General features: G+C 44.8%; 1 protein-coding gene across 4 annotated transcripts in view; it reads right to left on the bottom strand.

Annotated features, from left to right (window-relative positions):
* TRRAP (transformation/transcription domain associated protein) overlaps positions 1–25,120 on the bottom strand; it is a 126,917-nt gene that overhangs the window by 61,093 nt on the left and 40,704 nt on the right. For all 4 annotated transcript variants that reach the window (XM_049902657.1, XM_049902659.1, XM_049902656.1 and 1 more), the window contains exons 22-30: positions 15,073–15,224; positions 9,787–9,986; positions 8,068–8,285; positions 7,751–7,948; positions 6,140–6,400; positions 4,852–5,013; positions 2,914–3,010; positions 1,315–1,436; positions 800–970 (exon numbers count right to left, since the gene is read on the bottom strand). In XM_049902657.1, coding sequence (XP_049758614.1) covers positions 800–970; positions 1,315–1,436; positions 2,914–3,010; positions 4,852–5,013; positions 6,140–6,400; positions 7,751–7,948; positions 8,068–8,285; positions 9,787–9,986; positions 15,073–15,224 — 1,581 coding nt within the window. The remainder of the gene's footprint in view (positions 1–799; positions 971–1,314; positions 1,437–2,913; positions 3,011–4,851; positions 5,014–6,139; positions 6,401–7,750; positions 7,949–8,067; positions 8,286–9,786; positions 9,987–15,072; positions 15,225–25,120) is intronic.

Genomic DNA, 25,120 nt, shown 5'->3' with positions numbered 1-25,120 from the left:
AAATGTGTATTTACCAGAAGCAAAACCAGATGCGACAAAGAAAGACAGCAGTTGAAATCTTCATCTGCTTACACTTCAGTTTTAAACATTATCAAACAGATCTTCTATCTGCATATTTGTTTTCCTGGTGATTCTAAAAACCTGACAGATTTTTAAAGTTCTCACTCAAGGTTGCATGGAGCGAGGCGCCCATGTGTTTTGTGGAAGGAAGTGCAAACTGGTAAAAACTCATTGGAGGACAACGTGAAGGATGAAGAAACGCATATGTTCCCTTTAATCCAGAAATTCTGCCTCTAGGAATTTATGCTACAGACAGTCATGAATAAGGCTTTTCGCTACATCACTGTCTATTACGGCAAAAAACTGAGAACAATCTATACACTCATCAGTGGGGAAACGGTTAAATAAATTATGGCGTATCCACAAAATGAAATATTAGGTAGCCATAAAACAGAAGGAAGAAGTACTTTATGTACTGATACGAAATGATCTCCAAGATGTGACATGAAGTGAGCAAAGCAAGAATGATGCTTCCTTTTGTGGGGAAAGAAGAATAGACGTATGTCCTGTTATACACGGAAAACATCTCTGGAGGGAGACACAAGGAACAAGGAACACTGGCTGTTTCCAGGAGGGAGAAGCGGGAGCTGGAGAACAAGGAGGGAAAAGAGCCTTTTCACAACATATGCCTTTTATACCTTCTGAATTTTAAACCATGTAACTATTACTTATTCAAAAAATAATTCAAATTACTTTTTTAAAGTTTATTACGGAATATGTTTAAATGCATTTGGCTTACCATCATCTGATCACAAAATTTATCATTAAAGGAATTTGGGAAGAGCCTAGTAACCGAAGTCAGGCGATTCACAACATTCAAGGTCAAGCTTCGATAATCTCCCAGCATCATCAACAAAGGCCTCATATGGGTATGAATTTGATCTACTTCTATTGTGGCACCTTCTAAAAACTATTAAAAAAGAAAGGTTACAGAGACATAGGTAACAGCGAATACTTCCTAACACAATATAGCTCATACTCAATTCTAGCAGCAAGTTTTTGTCTTCCCTTGGGGAAGACGGGCAATTAACCACATGTAATTCCAGAAATTTAGGACACAATAAGGAAGACGTCTCTTCACTGTTTCAAAGTTTAAAAGGTTCAGTATGACTGAGAAACAGGGGAGAGACATTATTACAGACTCGTGCGTAGTACACACAGGTATACTTGCAGCATAGAGACCAAGGAGGTCTCTCAACAGGGAGAACTCCCAAAGCAGAATTAATCACAGCCACAGGCCCGCACACCACTCACCTTTCTCATGCAGGCTTCTCCTGCCTCCTGGAGCTCACTGTTGGTGGAATTAAGGGCTTTGAAGAGGGCGGCAATGATCTTCTCTCTCGACTGAGGAAGGTAATTGCAGGCAGCAAGTGCGTCTTTAGAAAGAAAAATCAATACGATTTCAATGTTAACCTGAAAAACACGTTAACATTTTTCTTCTCTAAAGGCTCCTACCAACCAGCAAAAATGTGAATCACTAAACCTCTTTCCTAACATCTGGCCTCAAGGAAGAAAAAAGAATCCATAGTCTTCTACCCGCATGTACAGTCTTATCTAAGACAGAAGTCATGGCCTGCCAGAAAGGCTGTGACAAGGCTTCACCGACAGCCTCAGACTGGAGGAAGAAGGGCGGAAGGTGGAGAAGCGGAACCCCACTGACAGCCTGACCCCAAGCCAGCCTGCCCCATAGCTTAAGAGCGTGGCCGACCTACAGGCAAAGGCGGCTGAATACCCAGACATTACGGCCTCAGTGACAGAGGCTTGTACTGCCTGGCTCCTCCCCCCACCCAGGTCTCATCAGGCAGCCACCTGATCAGGAGTGGTTGAAAGCTTTAAGTCTTTGAAAATGCAAATATTCTTAGGAAAAGGAGTCACATCTTAGTCCTACATGTTAAGGGTGAACATTTAGCAAGAGTAGTACCTGTACTGGAGCCCTGGTGGCATAGTGGTTAAGTGCTAGGGCTGCTAACTGAAAGATCAGCAGTTCGAATCCACCAGCTGTTCCTTGGAAGCCCTATGGGGCAGTTCTACTGCCCTATAGGGTTGCTATGAGTCGGAATCAAGTGAATGGCAGTGGGTTTTAGTGCCCATATTAGCTAACAGGAACGAGACAAAGAGAGGAGACCCAAGCCCCTTGACACTGCCTCCCCTCCACCCCCACACTGAGGCCTTCCATGTCTTCAACAAATACTTCCCCCATGATTCTCAAGTTAGGGTATTATGCTCTGCCCCTCGGCTCTTTGACCTCTAATTCAAGAAGAATCCTGGCAATATTTTAGTGATTAATAAAAAAAAAAAAATCAAAGCAAGAGACAAAGTCAACTAAAAAAGCTTGCGCTGAGTATTCATTTACTCTCCAAAAAAAAGTGACCATTTTGTAGGTATGCGGGTCAGTCAGTACCAATCTAGTACATTTTCCTAAACTCGTGTGTAATTCCTGTGCTAAACATTGATACCTGATGTTCCTAATTAAAACCCAGAGACTGCAGGATTCCTGCATGCTTTCTGAACCATTAAACCGTCTATAAGGGCTGCAGGGCACCTCACTACATAATCCGGTTCTGATGAAAATGCCGACATACACCTGGTATGACAAGTCTCTTACACCAGAACATCTGATTCAGCGGGGAAGCCTACTACCGAAGGGCAAGAGTTGACTACAGAGCAAAAAAATCATTCACATCCCACAATATACACAACCCGCTGACATCTGAGCAGTTTGATATACAAACATAGCTTTGTGATTCTACCTTAGACCACAAAGAGCTAGAAAAATTAAAGTTGACAACAACAAAACACCCACTGTCCCCCATTTTTATACCCTGTACCTGTTGCAGATCTCTATGAACTTACTTAATGCTGCAATTCGTAAAGGTACGAGTGACGGAAGGCTTTTGTAACAGGGTAGCTTTGTTAGCGCCGCATCTTCAGCCTCACACAAATTCAACAGCTGCAAAATAAAGACAAAACCAATCCATTTAGCCCGCTCATTACCCTGAAGACAGAATGACCAACTTATGAAAGACAGACAAAACAGGGCGGTATTCCACACACACCTCAACACACGTAACAATTTTCTAAGAAAATTTTATAGGGAATCAAGTGTATTTTCAAACTAATGACAAACTAAAACTCAAATCCTAAAGACTATACAGGGAAATGTGACTGAGCATCCTTCTTCGAAAGCTCACATCAGTCGTTAGTGAGATGAACTTGCAGACGCCTCCTCACCCACTCTGACACCATCGCGTTTTTCCTGTAAGCAGAGTCCATTTCTCTAACTGCAAATCCCATGATGCAGGCCCATCTTCTCCTTGTGCACAGCTGCTTCCCCAATGCCACTGCTCGAGAAATATGTGTCCTAGGATTCATATATTTTAGCACTGATGCATTTTTTTTTTCCAAGTGCAAAAAAGCATAAAGAGGGAGGTTGAAAGTCACTGGGAACGCTACAACTCTGATGGCTACCCTTCCAGACACTTGACCATACCACCATCTGTTCAGACAGCTGATACCTAGAATATCATATACAAAGTTGGCCTACTACTTACTATTCCCTTCTCTTCATTTATATCCTGGGAAAACGGTATAGGCTTTTACCATTTTTTTTTTTCCTTTAAAGATTCCTGGATTTCTCATCCAACACGGCCAGGCTCTGGTCTTGAGTTCAGTGAGGAATTTTCCATGCAGGTTGTAACACATCTGTCTATAGCACAGCCAAAGGGAAGCTGTCCTCCCAACCCAAATGGCTCTCCTGGACCATCCTCAAATCTTGAGAGCGATAACTTTTTTGCAAGGCAACAAGGCTCCACATGCCCAAGCAAAAACATGGGACTTAAAAAAAAAATTGAGAGATGAATTTTTCATAACTGGAAATTCAGACTTGGTATAGATCACGAAGAATTTGTTTCCTCCTGAGTCTTGCCTCAGTTTACTCCGAAAATGCTTCCAGAAGGGATTTACTCTGTAAAAACTTCAAATTGGGACTGGTCACCAGACCGTTTTGCATTCTAAGAATTAATGCTTACAACCTGACTGTATCTACAGCTTAACTTTCCTTTGTCACTGTCTGATATAACCCTACAGTGGAATCCACTAATGCCGTGTTTACGGTGACAAGTATTTATGAAATAGCACCTGCTACTGTCCTCATCTTGGGTCAAGTCAAGACTGCTGAACAAAATGCGAACGTGGCAGGATGGGGCAGTGGTGAGGAATCACACTCTAAAGGGACAGTCTCAGTCCAAACATAAGCTCTACAGCTCACCTGCTGTGGCGTTAGGTAAGTAACAAACCCTAAGCCTCTGTTTCCTCATCTTCAAAATGAGAATAAACAGTATCTCTACTTCACAGGGTGCTGTCAGAGCCGAAGCCGGGTATTCATGTGACTTTCTCAACAGTGTGAGGCTCACATATGTGACGAATAAATTTGATACACTGGCACTTGAGATGTACCAGCCTTATACTGGGCGCCAACTGACAGAAGACTGATTAATGTAGATAAACACAATCTTAAAGCCCTAAAGAACAAAGTCCCCTATAGAGGCCTAACAGAGTTCTAGGGACTCAGAAAACACCAACATTTGCGTTGAACTTCTCAGTCACCGCGGCCTCCTCCCAGCCAATGCCAAGACGCAGCACACCTGCTCAAAGGCCATGTGATGACTGGTTACCTTTGGTCACTATCCACACCTCCCCTGAAGGCAGCCTGACCAGCCTTTACATACACAGGCAGGTCACCAGACACACGTCATCACCACACACGCTACTCTGCACCCCCAGACCCCCTACCTCTGTGTAGAACACCTTATGCTCCACCACGTTCAGGTCCATCGTGAAGAGCCTGGGCTGTAAGGTGGTACAGAACGTGTTCCCCTCCATCAGGCCAATCTGTGCGTTGGCCGGCTGGTGTCTCAGCAGATGCTTCTTAGGTGGGACCATGTCCTGGAGGACCTGGAGAAGCACGGAGGAAGCGTCACTCACACGCTGCCCCTCAGAAAGCTATCACCTATCATCACAATAGGAGCCCTACTGGCACAACCACGAAGCCTTCAGCTGCCAAATGAAAGGTTGGTGGTGCCAACGCACTCAGTGACCCCTCAAGAGAAAGACCTGGTGATCTGCTCCTGCTAAGATTACAGCCTAGGAAGCCCTATGGGGCAGTTCTACTCTGTCGCGTGGGGCCGTTATGAGTGAGAACCAACTTGACGGCACCCAACAACCGAAGAGCATCCTCACGATACTCTACAACAATGATCAAGCTGAACACCACAAAGGAGACGAAAAGTTATTGCAGGTGTCCTTGACTGGCAAGGGAGGCTATGGGTCGTGGGCCAAACTGGGTCGTGGACAGGGACGTTGGATACATTTAGTTCCTAAGGCTCCAAAGTAACCACTCTTCAAACAGAAACGACCGCATTTGCTATACAGACCCAGGAACCCGGTCTTCTAGTCTCCTGACACTAACAATCACTGACACAGCTATAAACACAAGCACGTTGCTGTCTGCATACCTCAGTTCAAAAAGAACACTCACAGTAGCGCTTTGCGAGACAGACGCAAAATCAAAAACTGAGTACCACCTACAACTCCAATTTGAAAAGAAAAATGAATTCCAAAAGTTTTGTTCGGTACAACAGGACATTATTTAGCCACAGAGAGAAACGAAGTCCTAATACATGCCCCAACGTGGATGAACGGTGAACACACGATGCTGAGTGACACAGGCCGGACACAAGAGGACAAATATCACATAATCCCACCTACGTGAACTATCTAGGACAGGCAAAACACATGGACGCCAAAGCTTATCAGTGGTCACCCGGGGGTGGGCGGAGGGAGGGATGGGGAGTGACTGCTTAGGGGGCTCTAAGTTTCTGTTTGGGGTGACAAAAAAAGTTGCAGAAACAGATGGCGGTGACAAATGCACAACATGGGGAATGTAATTAACGTCACTGAATGATACACTTAAAAATGGTTAAAGTGGCAAACGTTTTGTTGTATGTATTTTACCACAGTGAAATTTAGGGGGAAAAAATGTTTGTTTGAATTGTCCTGTTTCAGGTGACAGAAACCTCACCTCTTTGTGGGGCTCCATTATCACTGTTACACTCTTTCCAGTGACCTGGGCCAACACCTGCAGCGAATGCATCGCCTGTTTCCTGACGGTGGAGTTTGGCGAGGTGACTTCTCGAACCAAATCGTGTGTCACATGGTGGAAGGACTTTTCCTGAGCTGACAGGATCTCTTCGGCTCTTTCCTCGTCTTTCAAAGGCGCTGCGCACCTCATTAGAAGCTGCTCCAGGGTTGTCTTTGCCATGGCAACGGCTCCATTGGAAACCTGCAAGTCAAGAACCCTTAGAATGACATGTGTTCCCCGTGGCCCCCACACCTGTCTCCTGCACCGGAGTCTGCTGGAAATGCTGGCACCGGGTCCGTGCCCCCCACACCAGCGGGTTCAACAAGACTGCTTCATAAAAACCACTCAGGAACTAAATCACTTTCCTACAGGAAATTCCAGCTTGTCGTTCAAAAAGGAAATGTGGGTCTAAATGTGATCCTTGGAGTCCCTGGGGGGTGCAAACGGGTAATGTGCTCGGCTACCAACTGGAAGGTTGGAGGTTCGAATCCACCCAGAGATGCCTCAAAAGAAAGCCCTGGCGATCTGCTTCCAAAAATCAGCCGGTGAAAACCACGCGGGGCGCCACCTACGGCCGGTGAAAACCCCACGGGGCGCCGCCTACGGCCGGTGAAAACCCCACGGGGCGCCGCCTACGGCCGGTGAAAGCCCCGCAGGGCGCACCCTACGGCCGGTGAAAGCCCCACGGGGCGCACCCTACGGCCGGTGAAAGCCCCGCGGGGCGCACCCTACGGCCGGTGAAACCTCCGTGGGGCGCGGCCTAAGGCCGGTGAAAACTCCGTGGGGCGCACCCTACGGCCGGTGAAACCCCGTGGGGCGCAGCCTACGGCCAGTGAAAAGCCCTCGGGGCGCAGCCTACGGCCGGTGAAAAGCCCTCGGGGCGCAGCCTACGGCCGGTGAAAACCCCGTGGGGCGCACCCTACTCTTGACACACATGGGGCCACCGCGAGTTGGAACCTAGGCGACAGCGACTGGTTTAAACGTGACCCTTACGTTTACCAAGCAGACAAGCTGCAATGTCCAACAGACTATTTGTATCATTTCATCTGCACACAGACGCATAAGGGTGTAAGTGTTACAGTCGAGTTTCACAGCACGTACCCTGGTGCCTGCAATTGGTTCTTTATCAGTTATGTACGGCAAACAGGGGTTCAGATACGCAGAGAAAGCCTACAGGGTTTCTGATTTATCCTTTTATTACAGATGCAGAAAGGAAATCTGAGTTACTACACACCTAGGAGAGCTTCTCTACAGGACAACCGTTCTCACACAAACTACTCTCCAGGCAATTTACCTTCTTGAAAAGAGCATATTTAGGTCTGTGGGCATGAAAATGAAGGTCCCTGAATTGTCTTAAAGAAAAAAACCAATTTCATAGTAATTCGCTTTTAGGGAACTAAAATTAAACCAAGCAGGTGACCCACTAGCAAAAATTAGTTCACCTGTGCATCTCTCTGAAAAAGCTGGGCTTCCTCATACAACACCCCAAAGTGCTCAAAGGTGAGGTACAGACACAGTGCTCTGACGTGACACGTACCACCCATCACCTACCTCTCCTGTCAAGTCCATCATGACAAAGAGAAGGGCTTTGAGGAACGTCTGCTGGTTCTGGAGAACCCAAGTGAGCGGCAGCCGCTCCATGAGAAACTTGATAGACACCACACCGCCCAGCTTCGCGTACCAGGCCTGCTCGTAACAACAGGCACACAGGCGCTCCACGATGTAGGAAAAGAGAGGCAGCTGGCACGCCTGGAGGGAAACACACACCAATAAGCCACCATGCGTGACTGGAGTTCCTCCGACGACAGTTTACAGGATGACCGCCCAGGTAGCCAGACATTAGAAGAGGCTTCTCAGTCCTCCCTTACCCTCTCCTTGGAGCCCAGGATGATACTCGCAACGTCAAATATCACAGCCAGGGCCACCTCCCCGATTTTGCAAAGTTCCTTTTCTTCGTATGCCATACAAATAGCGATGGCATCAATAAGAACCAACGGATCCATGCCTTTAGACCCATTTTCCTCACTGTGAAACATGGCCGTGCTGGGCTGGCTGCCCACCTGATAGCAAGGCAGCAAGAAGGGGCCTGGAAGGAGAAGCAGAGACGAGGAGAGGAAGTAGATTTCACTTACCTGGTCTCTTCCCTCAAATCCCAAAATGACCTCATTTGTTCTTTAAGGTTAGGAATTCAGTAAAATCAGACCCCGCGCTTAAACCAATCTCTGTTAAATGGCAATTATTTGTAAACTAAGTGATTTGATTTGTACTAAGGCTATTTTTTAATGAACATTTCCCCATTAAGTACTGTATTATTTGCAAATTTTCTCAATCACAACTCAAAAATGTATTCGTTTAAAATGAGAACCACGGAAGGTATCTTCTTTAGGAAAACATTCAGCAGGCCCAAAGGTCTCGCGTAGGAATGGTGATTGGTGATGTTCCAGTCTTCCTGCCTCATGAATAACAACGAAAAGCAACAACATCCAGCAGCTAGTAATTAATGCCTCACCAGGGACCCAACACCACGTAAGCTATGGAGCAGTTTACAGTTTGAATAGAAAGACAATGTTAACACAGAGGAAATACTGAGAAAAAAATCTAGGTGTTAAACCACATACTGCTGACTGTTCAGGTTTAGAAGGTCAAAAGGGGGAAGTTCTCTGTGTTCTGTAGGGTTCAGAGAAAGCTCTTTAAGGACACAAACTAGAGCAGGGCACCACAGTGGGGCCTGCAGACCGGCACTTGCCTGCAAATGAGTCATTACTGGTCTGGGAGGAGATGCAAAAATTACAAGTATGTGTTTAGAAATTTATGTAACAAATGGCAGTGCCATGACATCGTTATTGTCTTTTATAAAAATGTCAGTCCACAACGGATTGGAAATAAAAAACAAACAAAACCGGCCCTGCACCATGGAGTCTGAAAACGCCGGAAGCAGAGGTCAACAGTCATGCCAGACAAGGGAACGGCATGGATGACTGCGCCAGGAGCCAAAAGAGACTGCACGGAGAGGCTATGGGAGCCCTGGTGGCTCAGTGGTTAAGCTTTCGAATGCCAACCAAAAGGTCACTAGTTCGATTCCACCAGGCGCTCCTTGGAAACGCTATGGGGCAATTTTACTCTGTCCTGCAGGGTTGCTTGCTGTAAGTTGGTTTTGACTCGATGGCAACGGGTTTGTTTTTTTTTGTTTGGGGAGGCTATGAGGAGCTGACTGCAGAGTCAGGGGCAGAGGACAGGGCACAGGGAGGAGGACAGAGCTTGGAAAACACACCACTGAGGGAGCTCGGCAATGAAGACATCCACACACAGTTTCTCTGTTTTACGTGTGGCTTGTCTAAAAAGTATTTAGTCCCCATTTCTCATGAAAACATGTATTTTACAAACACGGCTTGAAAATAATTTTCAAGTTGATACAGCCCCCACCACCGAAACACCAAGTTATCTTTACCAATGTGTCAAGTGGAAAATTAGAAAACAAAAGCAAAAAATAAAGCAGCCAGATTCAGCTTCTTTGAATACCACCACTTCCTGACCACTCTGAAGAGGTCACATAACCACCTACTCTGCCCGACAGTCCCAGCACTCACCGCACTGCTGGGCAACTGCCACCATGGTGTAGTGACGGATCAAGCTAGCTACAAATGGCAGGGCACTGGGCCGGAGGTCTTTAATGACAGCAGACATGAAGGCCCCGGTCAGAGCCTGCTCAAAGGTCTTACGAGCTGGGGTGTCCTGTGCTTTGTATCGGTGGGATATGATGACACTGGGTATGGTCTTTTCTGTAAAGCTGAAAGACAAAATTAAGTCCACACTCATAACCTGGAACCGTGACTTCTTGTTTAATTTTCACCTGCCCACTCCTCTCTTGTTCAGACAGGTTTGAGTCAGTAAATTTCTCCACTTTAATTTCAGCAAGACCTGGAATCAAACATGATGGATTGCTTTACGGACACTTACAGCCAACGCTTCAAGAGAGGCCTGAAGAATTCTAACGAACATGAGCACAGGGCAATGAATCACAGTAGGTTATAGAAGAGCGGCACAGTCAGCACTCACATAATCATTGTCTATGTCAAGGAAGCTCATGTATGATTTGGATCTTTTATAATTAAAGAAGTCAAACTTAAGGAGTAACTCAAATGAATCATCAAACAGGCCTAAAGAATGCTATTAAAGGTAACTCTGACTGTGGTACACACTAAAAAAATCACGCCAAGGGCAGACTCCAATGGGACTGTGGACGTAACCCGTGAGCACTTACCGCCAGCTAGTACTTAGGACTGGAGTCCCTGAGTAGTGCTCGGCTACCAACTGAAAGGCTGGAGGTTCAAGGCCACCCAGAGGCGCCTCGGAAGAAAGTGATTTACTTCCGAAAAACCACCCACTGAAAACCCTACAGAGCACAGTTCTCCTCTGACGCACACCCAGCGGCCGTGAGTCAGAACCGACTCGCCAGCAGGTTTTTTTTTTTATTGAGATTAGCTAGAGGCAGGGAAATACAGTAAACACTGAATGTTTGACAAGGAGAAGAAATATTCACCAGTATTTAAAAAAAAAATCATCATTCACTTCTTCCACCCTTGAGCAGCTCCAAATACCAAACCAAACTTGTCACCATCGAGTCTATTCCGACTCACAGTGACCTTGTAGGACAGAGGGGAACTGCCCCACAGGGTCTCCAAAGCTGTAAATCTTTACAGAAGCAGCTGCCACATCTGTCTCCCGTGGAGTAGCCAATAGGTCTGAGCTGCCGACCTCCCAGTTAGCAGCCAACCTAACCACTGTACCACCAGGGCTCCACGAACAGCCCCAGGTAACAAATTTCTAGGAGCAGAAATCTGCCTCTCTGACATCTAACCACTAACTCCCTAGGTTCTTTCTGCCTCTGGAGCGAACACGTAAGACACGGAAGCCCTTCATTTCCACGTGCAACACCTTCCAACAGGGTGAAGGGAGTGGACCCTCTCCCCACCCACTCCTCAGAGTCTTCTCAGCTATATTCCAGCCTGTGATCATGCTCTTTAAAATGCCAGCTAGAGTTTTTGGTGCCCAGAAAAGAACACTCGACTCCCACCACCCCCAACCTGTTCTTCGCAAAGTTCCCGATGCTGCAGTAAACAGCACCTTTGGCTTACGCAAAAAAACCCTTCTGTCGGCCAGAGTAAGGTAGATCCTATCGCTCACTTCCTATAAGATATACAACAAGAAATCCGCTGCCAGCAAGTCGATTCTGATTCACAGTGACCCTACAGGACAGGGCAGAACTGCCCCATAGCGTTTCTAAGGAGCAGCTGGTGGATTCAAACTGACGACCTTTTTGGTTAGCAGCCAAACGAATGCTTAACCACTGCACCCACCAGGGCTCCATAAGACATAAAAGGAAATCTCAGGTCTTCATCCCATCCTCATGAGGTGCTACTCAGTCTTGCTCCCACCCACCCTTCTCCTCACAGTGTCCATCTGAAGGCCTCTGCCCTGGCATTCCCTAAGCCCAAGATGAGTTTCCTCTCTCTCCTCATTGTGATGGAGGCCCTGGCTGGTACGAATGGTTAGCTTGCTTGGCTGCTAACCAAAAGGCCGGAGGTTCGAGTCCACCCAGAGATGCCTCAGTGATCTCCTGAAAAACTAGTGATTGAAAACCCTATGGAGCACACTTCTACTCTGACACACGTGGGGTCGTCATGAGTCACTTCTGTCTCAAGGGCAACTAGCTTTCACTGTGATCCTGCTGAAGCCACCTACTTAGAGAAGACTTCTCCGACCACCCTATCTTTTTCAGTGTCCCTTTCCAGTCCCATCTCCCTCCACTGATATACTATTCTTCACAGTACTTATTATCCTCATTCTTGAGTCGCATTGTCACAGATATGACTCTAGGTTGGCAGCTACTTTCTTTCAGGTTGAAGATTTCTTCCAATGGTCAGTGGCTTTCACAGCCCCCAAAGTAAAGGTACAGGCATACCTTGGAAATATTGCCGGTTCAGTTCCAGCCCACCGCGATAAAGCAAGTATCGCAAAAAAGTGAGTCGCATGAATTTTTTGGTTTCCCAGTACATATAAAAGTTATGTTTACACTATACTGTGGCCTATTAAGTGTATGTCTTAGTTGCCTTGCGCTGCTATAACAGAAATAAGATGGCTTTAACAAACACAAATTTATTCTCTCAGTGTAGGAGGCTTGAAGTCCGAATTCAGGGTGCCAGCTCCAGGGGAAGTGTTTCTCCCTCTGTCAGCCCTGGGGAAAGGTCTTTGTCATCAATCTTCCCCCGGGTCTAGGAGCTTCTCAGCGCAAGGACCCGAGGTCCAACGAATACGCTCCACTCCTGGTTCTTCATTCTTGGTGGTAGGAGGTCCCTCTCCTCTCCGCTGGATTCTTTCTCTTATGTCTCAAAAGAGACTGACTCAACATACAACCGAATACTATACATTAGTCCTGCCTCACTAACATAACTGCCTCTAATCCTGCCTCATTAACATCACAGAGGTTAGGTTTTCTGAACAGTAGGTCTCAACAGTGGGCTTAAAATATTCAGTAAAACATGCAATAAACAGATGTGCTGTCATCCAGGCTTTGCTGTGCCAATTTTGAGCACAGGCTGAGCAGATCTAGCATAATTTAAGGGCCCTAGGATTTTTGGAATGGTAAAAGAACACTGGCTTCAACTTGAAGTCACCAGCTGCATTAGCCCCTAACAAGACAGTTAGCCTGTCCTTTGAAGCTCTGAAGTTGGGCACCGACTTCTCCCTTCTAGCATGAAACTCCTAGCTGACATCTTCTTCCGATCTAAGGCTGTTTCGTCCACGTGGAAAACCTGCTGTTCGGTGCAGCTGCCTTCATCGAATATCTTAGCTGGAGCTTCTGGGTAACCTGCTGCAGCCTCTACGTCAGCGCCTGCCGCTTCGCCTTGCACTTCTACGTTATGAAGACAGCGTCTTTCCTTAAGCTTCATGAACCAACCTCTGCTAGCTTCCAGTTTTTCTTCTACAGCTTCCTCACCTCTCTCAGCCTTCACAGGATGTAAGAGAGTTGAGTTAGCGCCTTGCTCTGGATTAGACTTTGGCTTAAGAGGATGTTGGGACTGGTTTGATATTCTATCCAGACCACTAAGAACTCTCTCCGTACCAGCAGTAAGGCTGTTTTGCTCCTCTTATCACTTGCGTATTTACCAGTGTAGCACTTTTAACTTCCTTCAAGAACTTTTACTTTGTATTTGCAACTTGGCTAACTGTTTGGCACAAGAGGCCTAGCTTTCAACCTGTGTCAGCTTTCAACATGCTTTCCTCGCTAAGCTTTATCATTTCTAGCTTTTGATTTAAAGTGAGAGCTGTGACTCTTCCTTTCACTTGCACACTCAGAGGCCACTGTGGGTTATTACTTGGCCTAATAATTTCAAAACCGCCATGTTTCAGGGAATAGGGAGGCCCGAAGAGAGGGTGAGAGATGGGGGGAACAGCTGGTCAGTAGAGCAGCCAGAACACACACAACATTTATTGATTAACTTCACCACCTTATATGGGCACAGTTTGTGGTGCCCCAAAACAAGTACAAAAGTAACACCAGAGACGACTGATCACAGATCACCATAACAGATGTAACAACGAAAAAGTCTGAAATACCGTGAGAATTACCAGAATGTGACACAGACACATGAAGCTGGCTCATGCTGTTGGAAAAATGGCACCAAGACTTCTCGATGCAGATTGTCACAAATATTCAATTTGTAAAAAACGCAATCATCTGCAAAGGTACGCCCGTATTTTTTTTCTGTCAGATTTTAAGATTTTCTTTCTGATTTCTAGCTGTTTATATCATAAAGCGTCTATGAGTACCTTTCTTTTTATTTAACCTGCTTCGCACTCATTGAATATCTGGAACCTGTGCACTGCTGTTTTTATCTTTTCATCAGTTCTGGGAAGTTCTCAGCCGTTATGTCAGGTACCGCCTGTCTCCTCTCTCCCCTCTCCTCATGGGACTTCAAGCAATCACAGCTACTTCATTTTATCCATCACGTCTCTCTACTGAATTTTCCATCTTTTTCTCTTAATGCATCCTGGATAATTTCTTTTAACTTATTTCATATCTAAAGGTTCTCTTCAGTTTTTTACAAAAAATCTACCTGAGCAATTTTTATAGATTGCTATATCCCACAGGTATTTTCAAGTTTGTCTTTTTTTTTTCAAACACCGTAAGCATTTAAACTACCTGAAGTCTGTTACAGATCTGTGTCTGCGTTCTGCTGATTCTGCTGCCTTTCTTCCTGTGGACTTGGTTCTCTTTGACTACTTTCTCTTCAATGCTGTTTTAACTACTGAGCGGCTATCATATATACTTTTAGCATCATTTCTGACACTGTGAGAAATATGAAAGGATACAGGAAAAATCCCTTCACTGAAACTTACAACTCAGAAAGATGATACACACACATATCTCAAAAGACCAGTATATAAAGGTCACAGCATTACATGGTAAGAGCAAAATACAAATAATATACAATAAATATTTGGAGAAAGAAAATATTGCTACAGACGGGAAAAGCAAAAGATTTACTGAAAGTCTATTATGTACCATGCACTATAGTTGTAACAGAGAGCAGAAGGGAAGGAAAAGAGATAAGTCCCCTGATTTCCTGAAGCTTACACCCTAAGGGAGGAGGACAACAAAGGCAGATTATACCTGAGACAAGTTCTAATTTTTGGGCGCCTAAGTCCTGCTTTCCATTTTCTCTGATGGTCAAGAGAAGCACGACTGGGCAGATCACGCATCCTCTGCCTGGCTTGAAGGACAAGCTCCCAACCGGTGGACACTGAGAGGCCCTCTGTGCTAACTCCTGACGCAGAAACAGCCAAGCGCAGAGGGCGGGACGAGCACCTACTTGGGGTGTGCGAGGAGCTGGTAGAGTGCGTGCTTGTTGTCCTCCAGGCTCATCATGGCCACCAGGAAGCACTTTATCACCTCCCATGCCTGCCGCCGGTAGTAGGGCTCAGTGTTGGCACTTTTCAGGCAATCCAGAGCCGTTTCAATGGCCTACAAAAAAAGGGTAAAAAGTAAACACAGAAACTACAGTTTTGACTGAAATTTCAGGATTCTGACATGCTTACGGTGAAAGCGTCTGTAGCACCCCTAAAGAATCCCACGGCATGTGCTCTTAGGGAGAAAGCTGTGGGCGGTGCGGCTGGTGGGTCCTCATCAAAGGAACTCCCAGAGAAGACACATTTCGGAAGTAGAAGTGTCATGAAGTAAGGAACTGCACGGTTCAAATTAAAATGTAAAATGAAGCTTAGGCACTTTGTGCTTAAGCAGCCAACGGGAGATTACAGAAATTCAGTGAGCTCAGAAGGTCTCTTGTGGTAGAAATATTTTCTACCTCGAGAGCAAAAATCAATTTTCCATTTGCTGAATTAAACTAGATACCATGCCATCTACACACCTATCCAGGGTCTCATGAGAAGAACAACAAATTTTCTGCAGACCACAGATTCCTATGTCTACTTTCAAAATAAAAGATGTTTTTTCTGAGCTTTTACTAAATTTCCTCTTTAAAACAAGAGAAGGTTCACATCATGTTTTCTTTTCCAAAAAACCTACATAGCTACACACACACGTACGCACACATTTTTAACCTATTCATTTCAATTAGGGTGATGGGGAGAGGGAAAATCACAAACATCACACAAAAAATAACTTGAAGTCTTTAACAGCTAAGATAATAACTTTAAAACCAAAAAAACCTGTTGCCATCCAGTCCGTTCTGACTCCCAGCGACCCCACAGGACAGTCTGGAACTGCCCCGTAGGGTTTCCAAAGTGTAGCTGGTGGATTTGAACCGCTGACCTTTTGGTTAACAGCTGAGCTCTTGACTACTGGGCCACCAGGGCTCCACAAATTAACCTTCATTGTAATTATAAACATACTAATCAAAGAAGTCATATACCATGACCAAGTGGGATTTATTCCAGGAATGCAGGGATGGTTCGACATTAGAAAATCAACATAATACACCACATGAATAGAACAAAAGAAAAGAACCACATGATCATCTCTATAGGTACAGGAAAAGTATTTGATAAAATCTGACACCTCTTCTTGATGAAAACCCTAAGAAGACTGGAACGGAAAGGAAGTCTTCAAAAATGATTCAGGGCATATATGAAAAAAAAAAAACAAAAACAGCCAACGTTATACTTAACAGAAAAAGATTGAGGCCTTTTCCACTTGAAACTAGGAACAAGACCAGGGTGCCGCTTTAACCTTTTCAATATTGTATTAGAAGTTTTAGACAGAGCAACTAAGACAAGAAAAAGAAATAAAAGGTATCCAGATTGGGAAAGAAAAAGTAAAATTATCTCTATTCACAGAGGACATGATCCTATACAGTCGTCCCTTGGTATTCACAGGGGATTGGTTTCAGGACTCCCTGATACCAAAATCCATGGATGCTGAAATTCCTTGTATAAAATGGTGTGGTATTTGCATATAACCTACACGCCATATACTTTAAATCATCTCTAGGCTACTTATAATACCTGATACAATGTAAATGCTGTGTAAATAGCTGCCAACGCTTACACTTAACACTTATATTAGTTTCTCAGTCTTTGCAAGCACTTTATCAGGAACCAGAGAGGCCTTTTTTTTTGCCATTGTAGGGGCAACAGTAATGCTTCCAGGAATTTCGGCTTTATTGTGCAAATACTTGATTGTCTTACCAACCTTACCACCCACTTTGGCAAGTGACATGCCACTTTTCAAAAGATGTAAGATTTTTATTTTCTTGTTAACGGGTAGCACTTTATATTTCCTCTTAGCCTTTAAGGAATTACTTTGATCCCTAAATTGCTTTTTAGGAGCCAATTTTTCATAGAAACAAAGGGTGCACACAAGCCAACGAACAAGGCCTGAGGTGAACAATGCTCAAACAACGAGTGCTGGAGAGACACGGAGGATCTGTGAGACGGCAGGAGGCTACGGCAGCGTGTCCTACACATCACTTCATGCACAAGGATTCAGCACAGTGCTTGGTGGGCAGCGAATTCAAGTTTCTGTTCCTGGCTCTTTTTTTTTTTTCCTGAATATTTTCAATCCACAGCTGGCTGAATCTATGGATGTGGAACTCGCAGATGCAGGGTGCTGACTGTACACAGAAAATCCCAAAGATCCTGCAAGAAAGCTTCTAGAGCTAATAGAAGAATTTAGCAAGGTTACAAGATACAAGGTCAACAAACAACAACCAGTTGGATTTCTATACATGAAAAATTCCATTTAAGACAGCATGTAAGAGGATAAAATATTGCTGTAAGAAGTTAAAGAAGACTTAAATGGATGATGTCCTGTGTCCACAGAAGACTTAACAAGACGTTAATGTCTACAGATTCAACGCAATCTCAATCAAAATCCCAACAGCCTTCTCAACAGAAATGGAAAAACCAATCCTCAACTCTTAAATGGAATAGTGAGAGGCCCCTAATAGCTAAAGCAACGTTGAAAGTGAAGAATAAAGGAGGAAGACTCACATTTACTGATTTCAAAACATACTATACAGCTACAATAATCAAAACAGCCTGGTACTGGTGTAACAAAAGATACACAGACCAATGGAATAGAATTGAGAGCCTAGCAATACACTCACACACCCGTGGTCAACTGATTTTTCACGAGGGTGCTAAATTCATTCAATGGAGGAAGACGAGTCTCTTCAATAAATTGTACTGGGAAAACTGGATTGCCACATGCAGAAAAATGAAACAGGGTACACGCCTCGTGCCATACACAAAAACAAATTCAAAATGGATGAAAGTCCTAAAGATGAAAACTAAATCATAAAGTTCTTAAAAGAAAATGCAGGGACAAGGCTGTAGGGCCTAGCTTTTAACAGTGGATTACATAGTATAACAGCAAAAGAGAAGTAAATGATACTGCATAAAAATTAAAAACATCTCTTCATCAAAAGACTTTACCGAAACAGTGAAAAGACAAGCCACCGACTGGGAGAGTATCTTCAGAAGTCATCTATCCATCATGAATCTAGTAACCAAAACATAGGTAAAACTTCAACAACTTACCAAAAAGACAAACAGCACAATCAAAAGAATTAATAAAGAACCTGAATAGACCTTTCACCAAAGAGGACATTCAAATGGCCACCAAACACATGAAAAGATGCTCAGTGTCATTAGCCATCAGAGATGCAAGTCAAGCCCACAAAGAGACACCATTTCATTCCCACTAGGATGGCTAAGATAAAAACAGAAAATAACAAATGTTGGCCAGATGTGGGGAAACTAGAACCTTTATTCCTTTCTGGTAAACCATTGCCATCAATCTGATTCCAACTCATAGCGACCCTATAGGATAGAATAGAACTGCCCCACAGGGTTTTCAAGGCTATAATCTCTACAGAAGTAGACTGCCTAATCTTCCTCCTACAGGGCGGCTGGTAGATTTGAACTGCCGACGTTTCAGTTAGTAGCTGAGCCCTTAACCACTGCACCACCAGGCTCCTAATCCATTGGTGGTAGGAATGCAAAATGGTCCAATGGTTGTGGAAAAGTGTGGTGGTTTATTAAAAAACTAAAAATAGAGCTACTGTATGACCCAGCAATTCCACTCCTAGGTATATCCCCAGAAGACTTAAAAGCAGAGGCTCAAACAGATACTTGTACACCAATGTTCACTGCAGCACAATTCACGATAGCCAAACGGTGGAAACAACCTAAATGCCTACCAGCGGATGACAGGATAAACAAAATGTGGCACACACATACAATGGAATACTAGTAAAAAAAATGAAGCCTTGATACATGTTACAGTATGGATGGAGCATGAAAACATGCTTAGTGAAATAAGTTAACCAAAAAGATAAATACTGTATGACTTATATAAAAGACAAGAAAAGGTAAATATGTAAAGACAAATGTTTATAGTGGTCACCAGGCACAGCGGGGAGGAGGAAGGGTGCAGGTAACTGCTTCGGAGTACTGAGTTTGTTTACAGCGATGGGAAAATCGCATTAAGGGCAGGGTTGCACAGGCGATTACTGTAATTGGTATCAGTAAGTTGCACACCTGTAAAAAAGGTGTGTGACAGATATATTTACAATAAGGACAAAAAGAAAAAAAGTAGCTGTGGAGGCTGCTTATGTACAACCAAAAACCTCATGAGATATGGTTCCTTGGTTGGAGGTTTAGGGTCCTGGTTTCATGGGACACCCCAGTTAACTGGCCTAATAATGTGCTTAGTACTTCTGCTCTACCTCCTAGCTCACTGCATAGTGCCTGGGATCTTGAAAGCTTGAAACTGACCATCCAAGGTACAACGACTGGGTCTCTATTCACCTGGAGCAACAGAGGAAGGAGGAGACTCAGAAACCAGAGAAAGAAACAAGGTGCGGCTAACTGCCTCTATGAACAACTGCCTCTTTCACCACGAGACCAGGAGAACTGCATGGTACCCAGCTACAATTTCTGAATGTTTTGATCAAAGACTCTACAGAAAAATCCTAATCAAGAGGGAGAAAATGCATAACAGAATTTCACATTCTCATGGAATCCATACTTTGTAGAGCCACGGAGGCTGGGTGAACTCCCAAAACTAGTGCCCTGAGATAATCTTTAAACCTTAAACCAAAAGTATCCCCTGAAGTCTTCTCAAAACCAAACAGCAGTTTAGCTTAACTAGTAAAGGATGTCTGCCTCGAACACCGAGCTCTTTTAAGATCTATCTACATGGGATCAAAGGAGCCCCAGTGGCACAGAGGTTGAAGTTCTCGGCTGTGAACCAATAAGTCGGCGGTTTGAACCCACCAGCCACTCCACAGGAGAAAGCTGTGGCCATCTGCTTCTGTAAAGATTTACAGTCTTGCAAACCTTATGGAGCCGTTCTACTCTGCCTTGTAGGGTTGCTATGAGTCAGAATTGACTCAACAGCAGTGGGTTTGGTTTTTTTGTTATATGGGATTAAACTGACAGTAACTCAAAAGATGAGATAGATAACTTAGAGGCAGTCGGTTTAAGCTAGTGGGGGAGGAACGACTCAGAAAAGAAAGGTGAGAATAGTTGCAAAACTCAATGTAATCAACGTCACTGAATTTCAAGTATGTAAAAATTGTTCAATTGGTGACATACATGCTCTGCTATGTAAATTCTCAACATCAACAAAATAAAATAAATAATAAACATAAAAAGGCAGAACCAAGATAGCGGCTTAGTCGCACACACCATAACATGCCCTTGTGCTAAAGGACCCAAAAACCAAGTGAAACAGAAGCAGGTTAACAATCTAGTAACCCTGAACGTCAAAGAAGAAGGTCTAGGAACTGAACCAAACACTGAACGGAAGGAAAAAGTGAGTGAAGGCAGCTCAAGCGGAGTAACACGGAAAGGAGAGGTTCAGCCAGCCGTTCCAGCTCAACGCAGCCACCTTAGGACAAAGCCAGCAGTGACCCTGGGTGAAGAAAACAGCAAAGCAACACAACTTTCCCAAAAGGGACAGAGAACCTCTACAGACACGCATGGAAAGAAGCAGAGACAGGGAGGTGCCAGGATCCAGAACTGGAGATACTCAGCAACAGCAGCCCTTGACCTCGGTGGTGAGTGGTGCGCGCAAGGTGGTGGACTCACGGAGCATTAGCGGGAGCTCTCCCACCCAAGCAGTCCCTGGGCAGACCCCCCTGCTCGCACTTGAGAGAACACAGGTCCCACTTGCTGGCTGCAGCACAAGTGAGGTGCCCCAGCACCCACGTATCCTAACCAGAGGAACATACTCCCCGTCACCCCATCCTCCTGACCAGAGGCAGCAGAGGGTCCCATACCCCGACTACCTTGCCTGACCGGGAGACCACAACACAAGCCTATCGGCTACCTCCCACCCGCATCGCTACCCTCCCCGCCGCCCACCCGATGAGTGAGACTAGGCGCACCCTTGTGCTCGTGCCTGCCTACCATCTACTTTCCCCTCCAAAGGCCTGGTAGAAGGCAGCAGGACAGCAAGAGAGCTCACCTACCACTCCCTCCCCTCCTTTCCCCTACCCAGCAGAAGGTGGCACCTCCATGTGCGCATCCACCAGGCACAACTCCACCCCTTGACTCACCCAGGGAGGGCAGAGGAGACACGACTGCACGCACATCCCACCGCAGTCCCTTCCTCCACCTGATGCGAGGCAACACCTCTGTGTGTGCGTCTGCCAGGCCCGACTCCATCCTTTCACTCACCCAGCAAGGGCAGAGAAGACACGACTGCGCACACATCCCCCCAACAGCCCCTCCCTCCCTCCCCCCGCCTGATGCAAGGCTGCACCTGTGTGTGTGCATCTGCCAGGCTCAACTCCACCCCTTGACCCACCCAGCGAGGGCAGAGGAGACACGACTGTGCGCACATCCCACCGCAGTCCCTTCCTCCACCTGATGCGAGGCAACACCTCTGTGTGTGCGTCTGCCAGGCCCGACTCCATCCTTTAACTCACCCAGCAAGGGTAGAGAAGACACGACTGCGCACACATCCCCCCAACAGCCCCTCCCTCCCTCCCCCCGCCTGACGCAGGGCTGCACCTGTGTGCACATGCGCCAGGCCCGACTGCATTCCTTAACTCACCCAACGAGAGACAGAAGAGACTATGCGCGCGCCCCCGCAATCCCTTCCTCCTTCCCCTCACCTGACACAAGACAGCACCATGATGCACGCATCCACCAGGTACGCCGCCATCCCTTAAACCGCACAGCAAGGGGCAGAGAAACTACACCTATGTGTGTATCCCCCAAGGCCCTGTCCTCCCTCCCCTTGCCCAACACAGGGCAGAAGAGGAGTGAGTGCACGCGTATCCACCCGCTGCACCTGCTTCACTTTTCCAGTGACGTACGTATGCGGCAAGACTGAGCAAACATACGCCTGCCGTTCCTCCCTCCATCCCCCGCCCAGGAGGAGGCAGAGGTGGAGCAACTGCGTGAGTGTCTGCCCGACACCCCCCTCTATCACCCACACCTCCCCCAACCAGTGAGAAGTGACCAGCACACCCCCACTCACCTACCACACCCACCACATCGGCCACTCTAACTGCACAACCCACCCTTAACTACCCCACAAGATCAGAGACCCGAGCTCCCACACGTACCCACTATTTCACTCGCCCAGACAGGTAGGGAGCACTCCAGCACAGCCAGTCCAGCAACCAGAGTACCACTCTGGTCACACCTGCCAGGAATCACCAAAACAAAACAAACAACAACAAAAATAGGACCCTGCAAACAATTATTTAAAAAAAAAAAATACAATAATCCCGTAATGTACGAGAGACAACAGACAACAGCAAACGGCCTGAAGAAGTAGGGCAAGATGGTCCCAGCAAGTGACCATAATAAAGAACCAGAAATCCTCCCTGAGGAAAAAAACGTAACAGAACTTCCTGATAAGGAATTAGAAAGGCTTATGTATTTTTTTTTATAGGGTCCTCAAATGAACCAAGGAAAACACAGACAAAACTATGGAAAACAAAGACGAAACCAAGAAAGGCGCAGACAAAACACTAGAAGAATTCAGGAAAACAATACAAGAACAAACTGACAAGATAAACAGACAACGGGAAACCACACAGAAAGAGCAACTATAAATCCAGAAGCTTGGCAATAAAACTGCAGAAACTGACAACTCAATGTAACATCATAGTAGAACTGAAACAATGGACAACAGCATCAGCGGAACAGAAGATCAATCCCGTGACACTAATGTGTTCGAGGAACAATCAAATAAAAGAATAAAGTGACAAAAGCCTAAGAGTTATGAGGAACACCATCAAGAGAAATAAGAGTGACCGGAATCCTTGAAGGACAGGCATCAATAAAAAGCACAGAGAGAATTGCTGAAGTCACGCTGAGAGGAAACTTACCTAATATCATGAAACACGAGAAGATAACCATACAAGAAGCACAACGAACCCCATACCGGATAGATGCCAAAAAAAGGACACCAAGACATATCATAATCAAGTTTTCCAAAACCAAGACAAAGAAAGAATCCTGAAAGCAGCTTGGGAAAAACCAAAGATCACCTACAAGGTGATGTCCATAAGACTAAGTTCTAATTACTCGGTAGAAACCATGCAGGCAAGAAACCAACTGTGAAAGAAAAAAATTGCCAGCCAAGAATTACATATCCAACAAAATTATTCCTCAAACATGATTGTGAAATTAGGGTATTTCCAGATATACATAAATTAAAAGAATTTGTAAAAACCAGATCAACTTTGTACAGCTAGAATGCTCACTGAAGCAAGGATGGTGAAAGTTATCTCACATACTTTGGATATGTTATCAGGAGAGAACAGTCCCTGGAGAAGGACATCATGTTTGGTAAAGCAGACCACCCTGCTCTCCCCCGCCCAAAAACAAACCCATTGCCATCAAGTCAATTCCAACTCACAGTGACCTCACAGGATAGAACAGAACTGCCCCAAAGGGTTTCCAAAGAGCGGCTGGTAGATTAGAGGGCCAGCGAAAAAACTGAAGACCCTTAATGAGATGGATTGACACAGTGGCTGCAACAATGGGCTCAAGCATAACGATGATTGTGAGGATGGTGCCACGATACCTAGTAACAACAAACCAGAATTTGCAAGAAACGTTAGAGTTCTTCAGACAGAAAACTAACACACCAGACAACAACCTGAGATTAAAACATATGACTTGACAGATATTAACCCAGTTCAAGAATTCCCAAAAATAAAATAAAGCTAAAAGACGGAATACAGGAAACCACATATGTTATCTGTAACATAAAGGCGGAATAAGGAGTACAGGTTTAGAACTTCCATATGGAGAGGAAGTCAAGGCGACATCAAGAAATAAATTACTACTTTAAACTTAGGAAGACAAAGGTAAATTTCAGGGTAACCATGAAGAAAAGTCAATACATCTACTCAACAAAATATAAAAGAAGAAAATCATAAAGGGTCAGTTCACAACAAAGGAAATGAAAAGACAAACCAAAATTAAAACAAAAAAACTCAGCATGGAAAATTAAGCAGCAAAAGCAGTGATCAGAAGTCAATTTACAGCAATAAACGCACACATCAAAAAAGGACAAAAATCAAAACATTAACCCTACAACTCAATTAGGAAGAACAGCAAAAGAAGCCCAGTTGCCAGAAGAAGGGAAATAATAAAAACTAGAGCAGAAATAAATGAAACAGGGAACACAAAAACAATATAAACAGTCAACAAAACTAAAAGCTGGTTTTCTGAAAGGATTAATAAAATCAACAAACCACTGGCTAAACTTACAAAAGAAAAACAGGAGAAGACGCAAAGAACTTGAATAAGAAAATGAGATGGGTGACACCACAACTGAGCCAACTAAAATGAAAAGGATCATAACAGAATTCTACAAAACACGGTACTCCAACAAATTTGAACACCTAGAGGAAACAGACAAATTTTTAGAAACACGCCACCTACCTAAACTAACACAAACTGAAATAGAAAATTTTAACAGACCCACAGCAAAAGAAGAAACTGAAGAGGTCATAAAAAAAAAAAAAAAAAAACACTCCCAGCCAAAAACAGCCCCAGTCCAGATGGCTTCACTGGAGAATTCTACCAAACATTCAGAGAAGAGTTGACACCATTCTACTGAAACTATTCCAGAACATAAATAAGGAATACTCCCAGAATTCATTCTCTGAAGCCAGCATAAGCCATCACTTATTAAGCCAGCATAAAAAGTAAAGAAACATCACTAAAAAAGAAAACTACAGACCAATATCTCTCATAAATATAGATGCAAAAATTCTCAACAAATCCTAGCTAATAGAACACAACTGCATATCAAAAAAATAATACATCATGACCAAGTAGGATTTATACCAGGCATGCAAGTTGGTTCAACATTAGAAAAATCAATCAAGATAATCCACCACATAAATAAAACAAAGGAAA

The sequence above is a fragment of the Elephas maximus genome, chromosome 12 (genome assembly GCF_024166365.1).
Source record: "Elephas maximus indicus isolate mEleMax1 chromosome 12, mEleMax1 primary haplotype, whole genome shotgun sequence".
Classification (NCBI taxonomy): domain Eukaryota; kingdom Metazoa; phylum Chordata; class Mammalia; order Proboscidea; family Elephantidae; genus Elephas; species Elephas maximus.
This window is presented reverse-complemented; position numbering and strand designations above follow the sequence as displayed.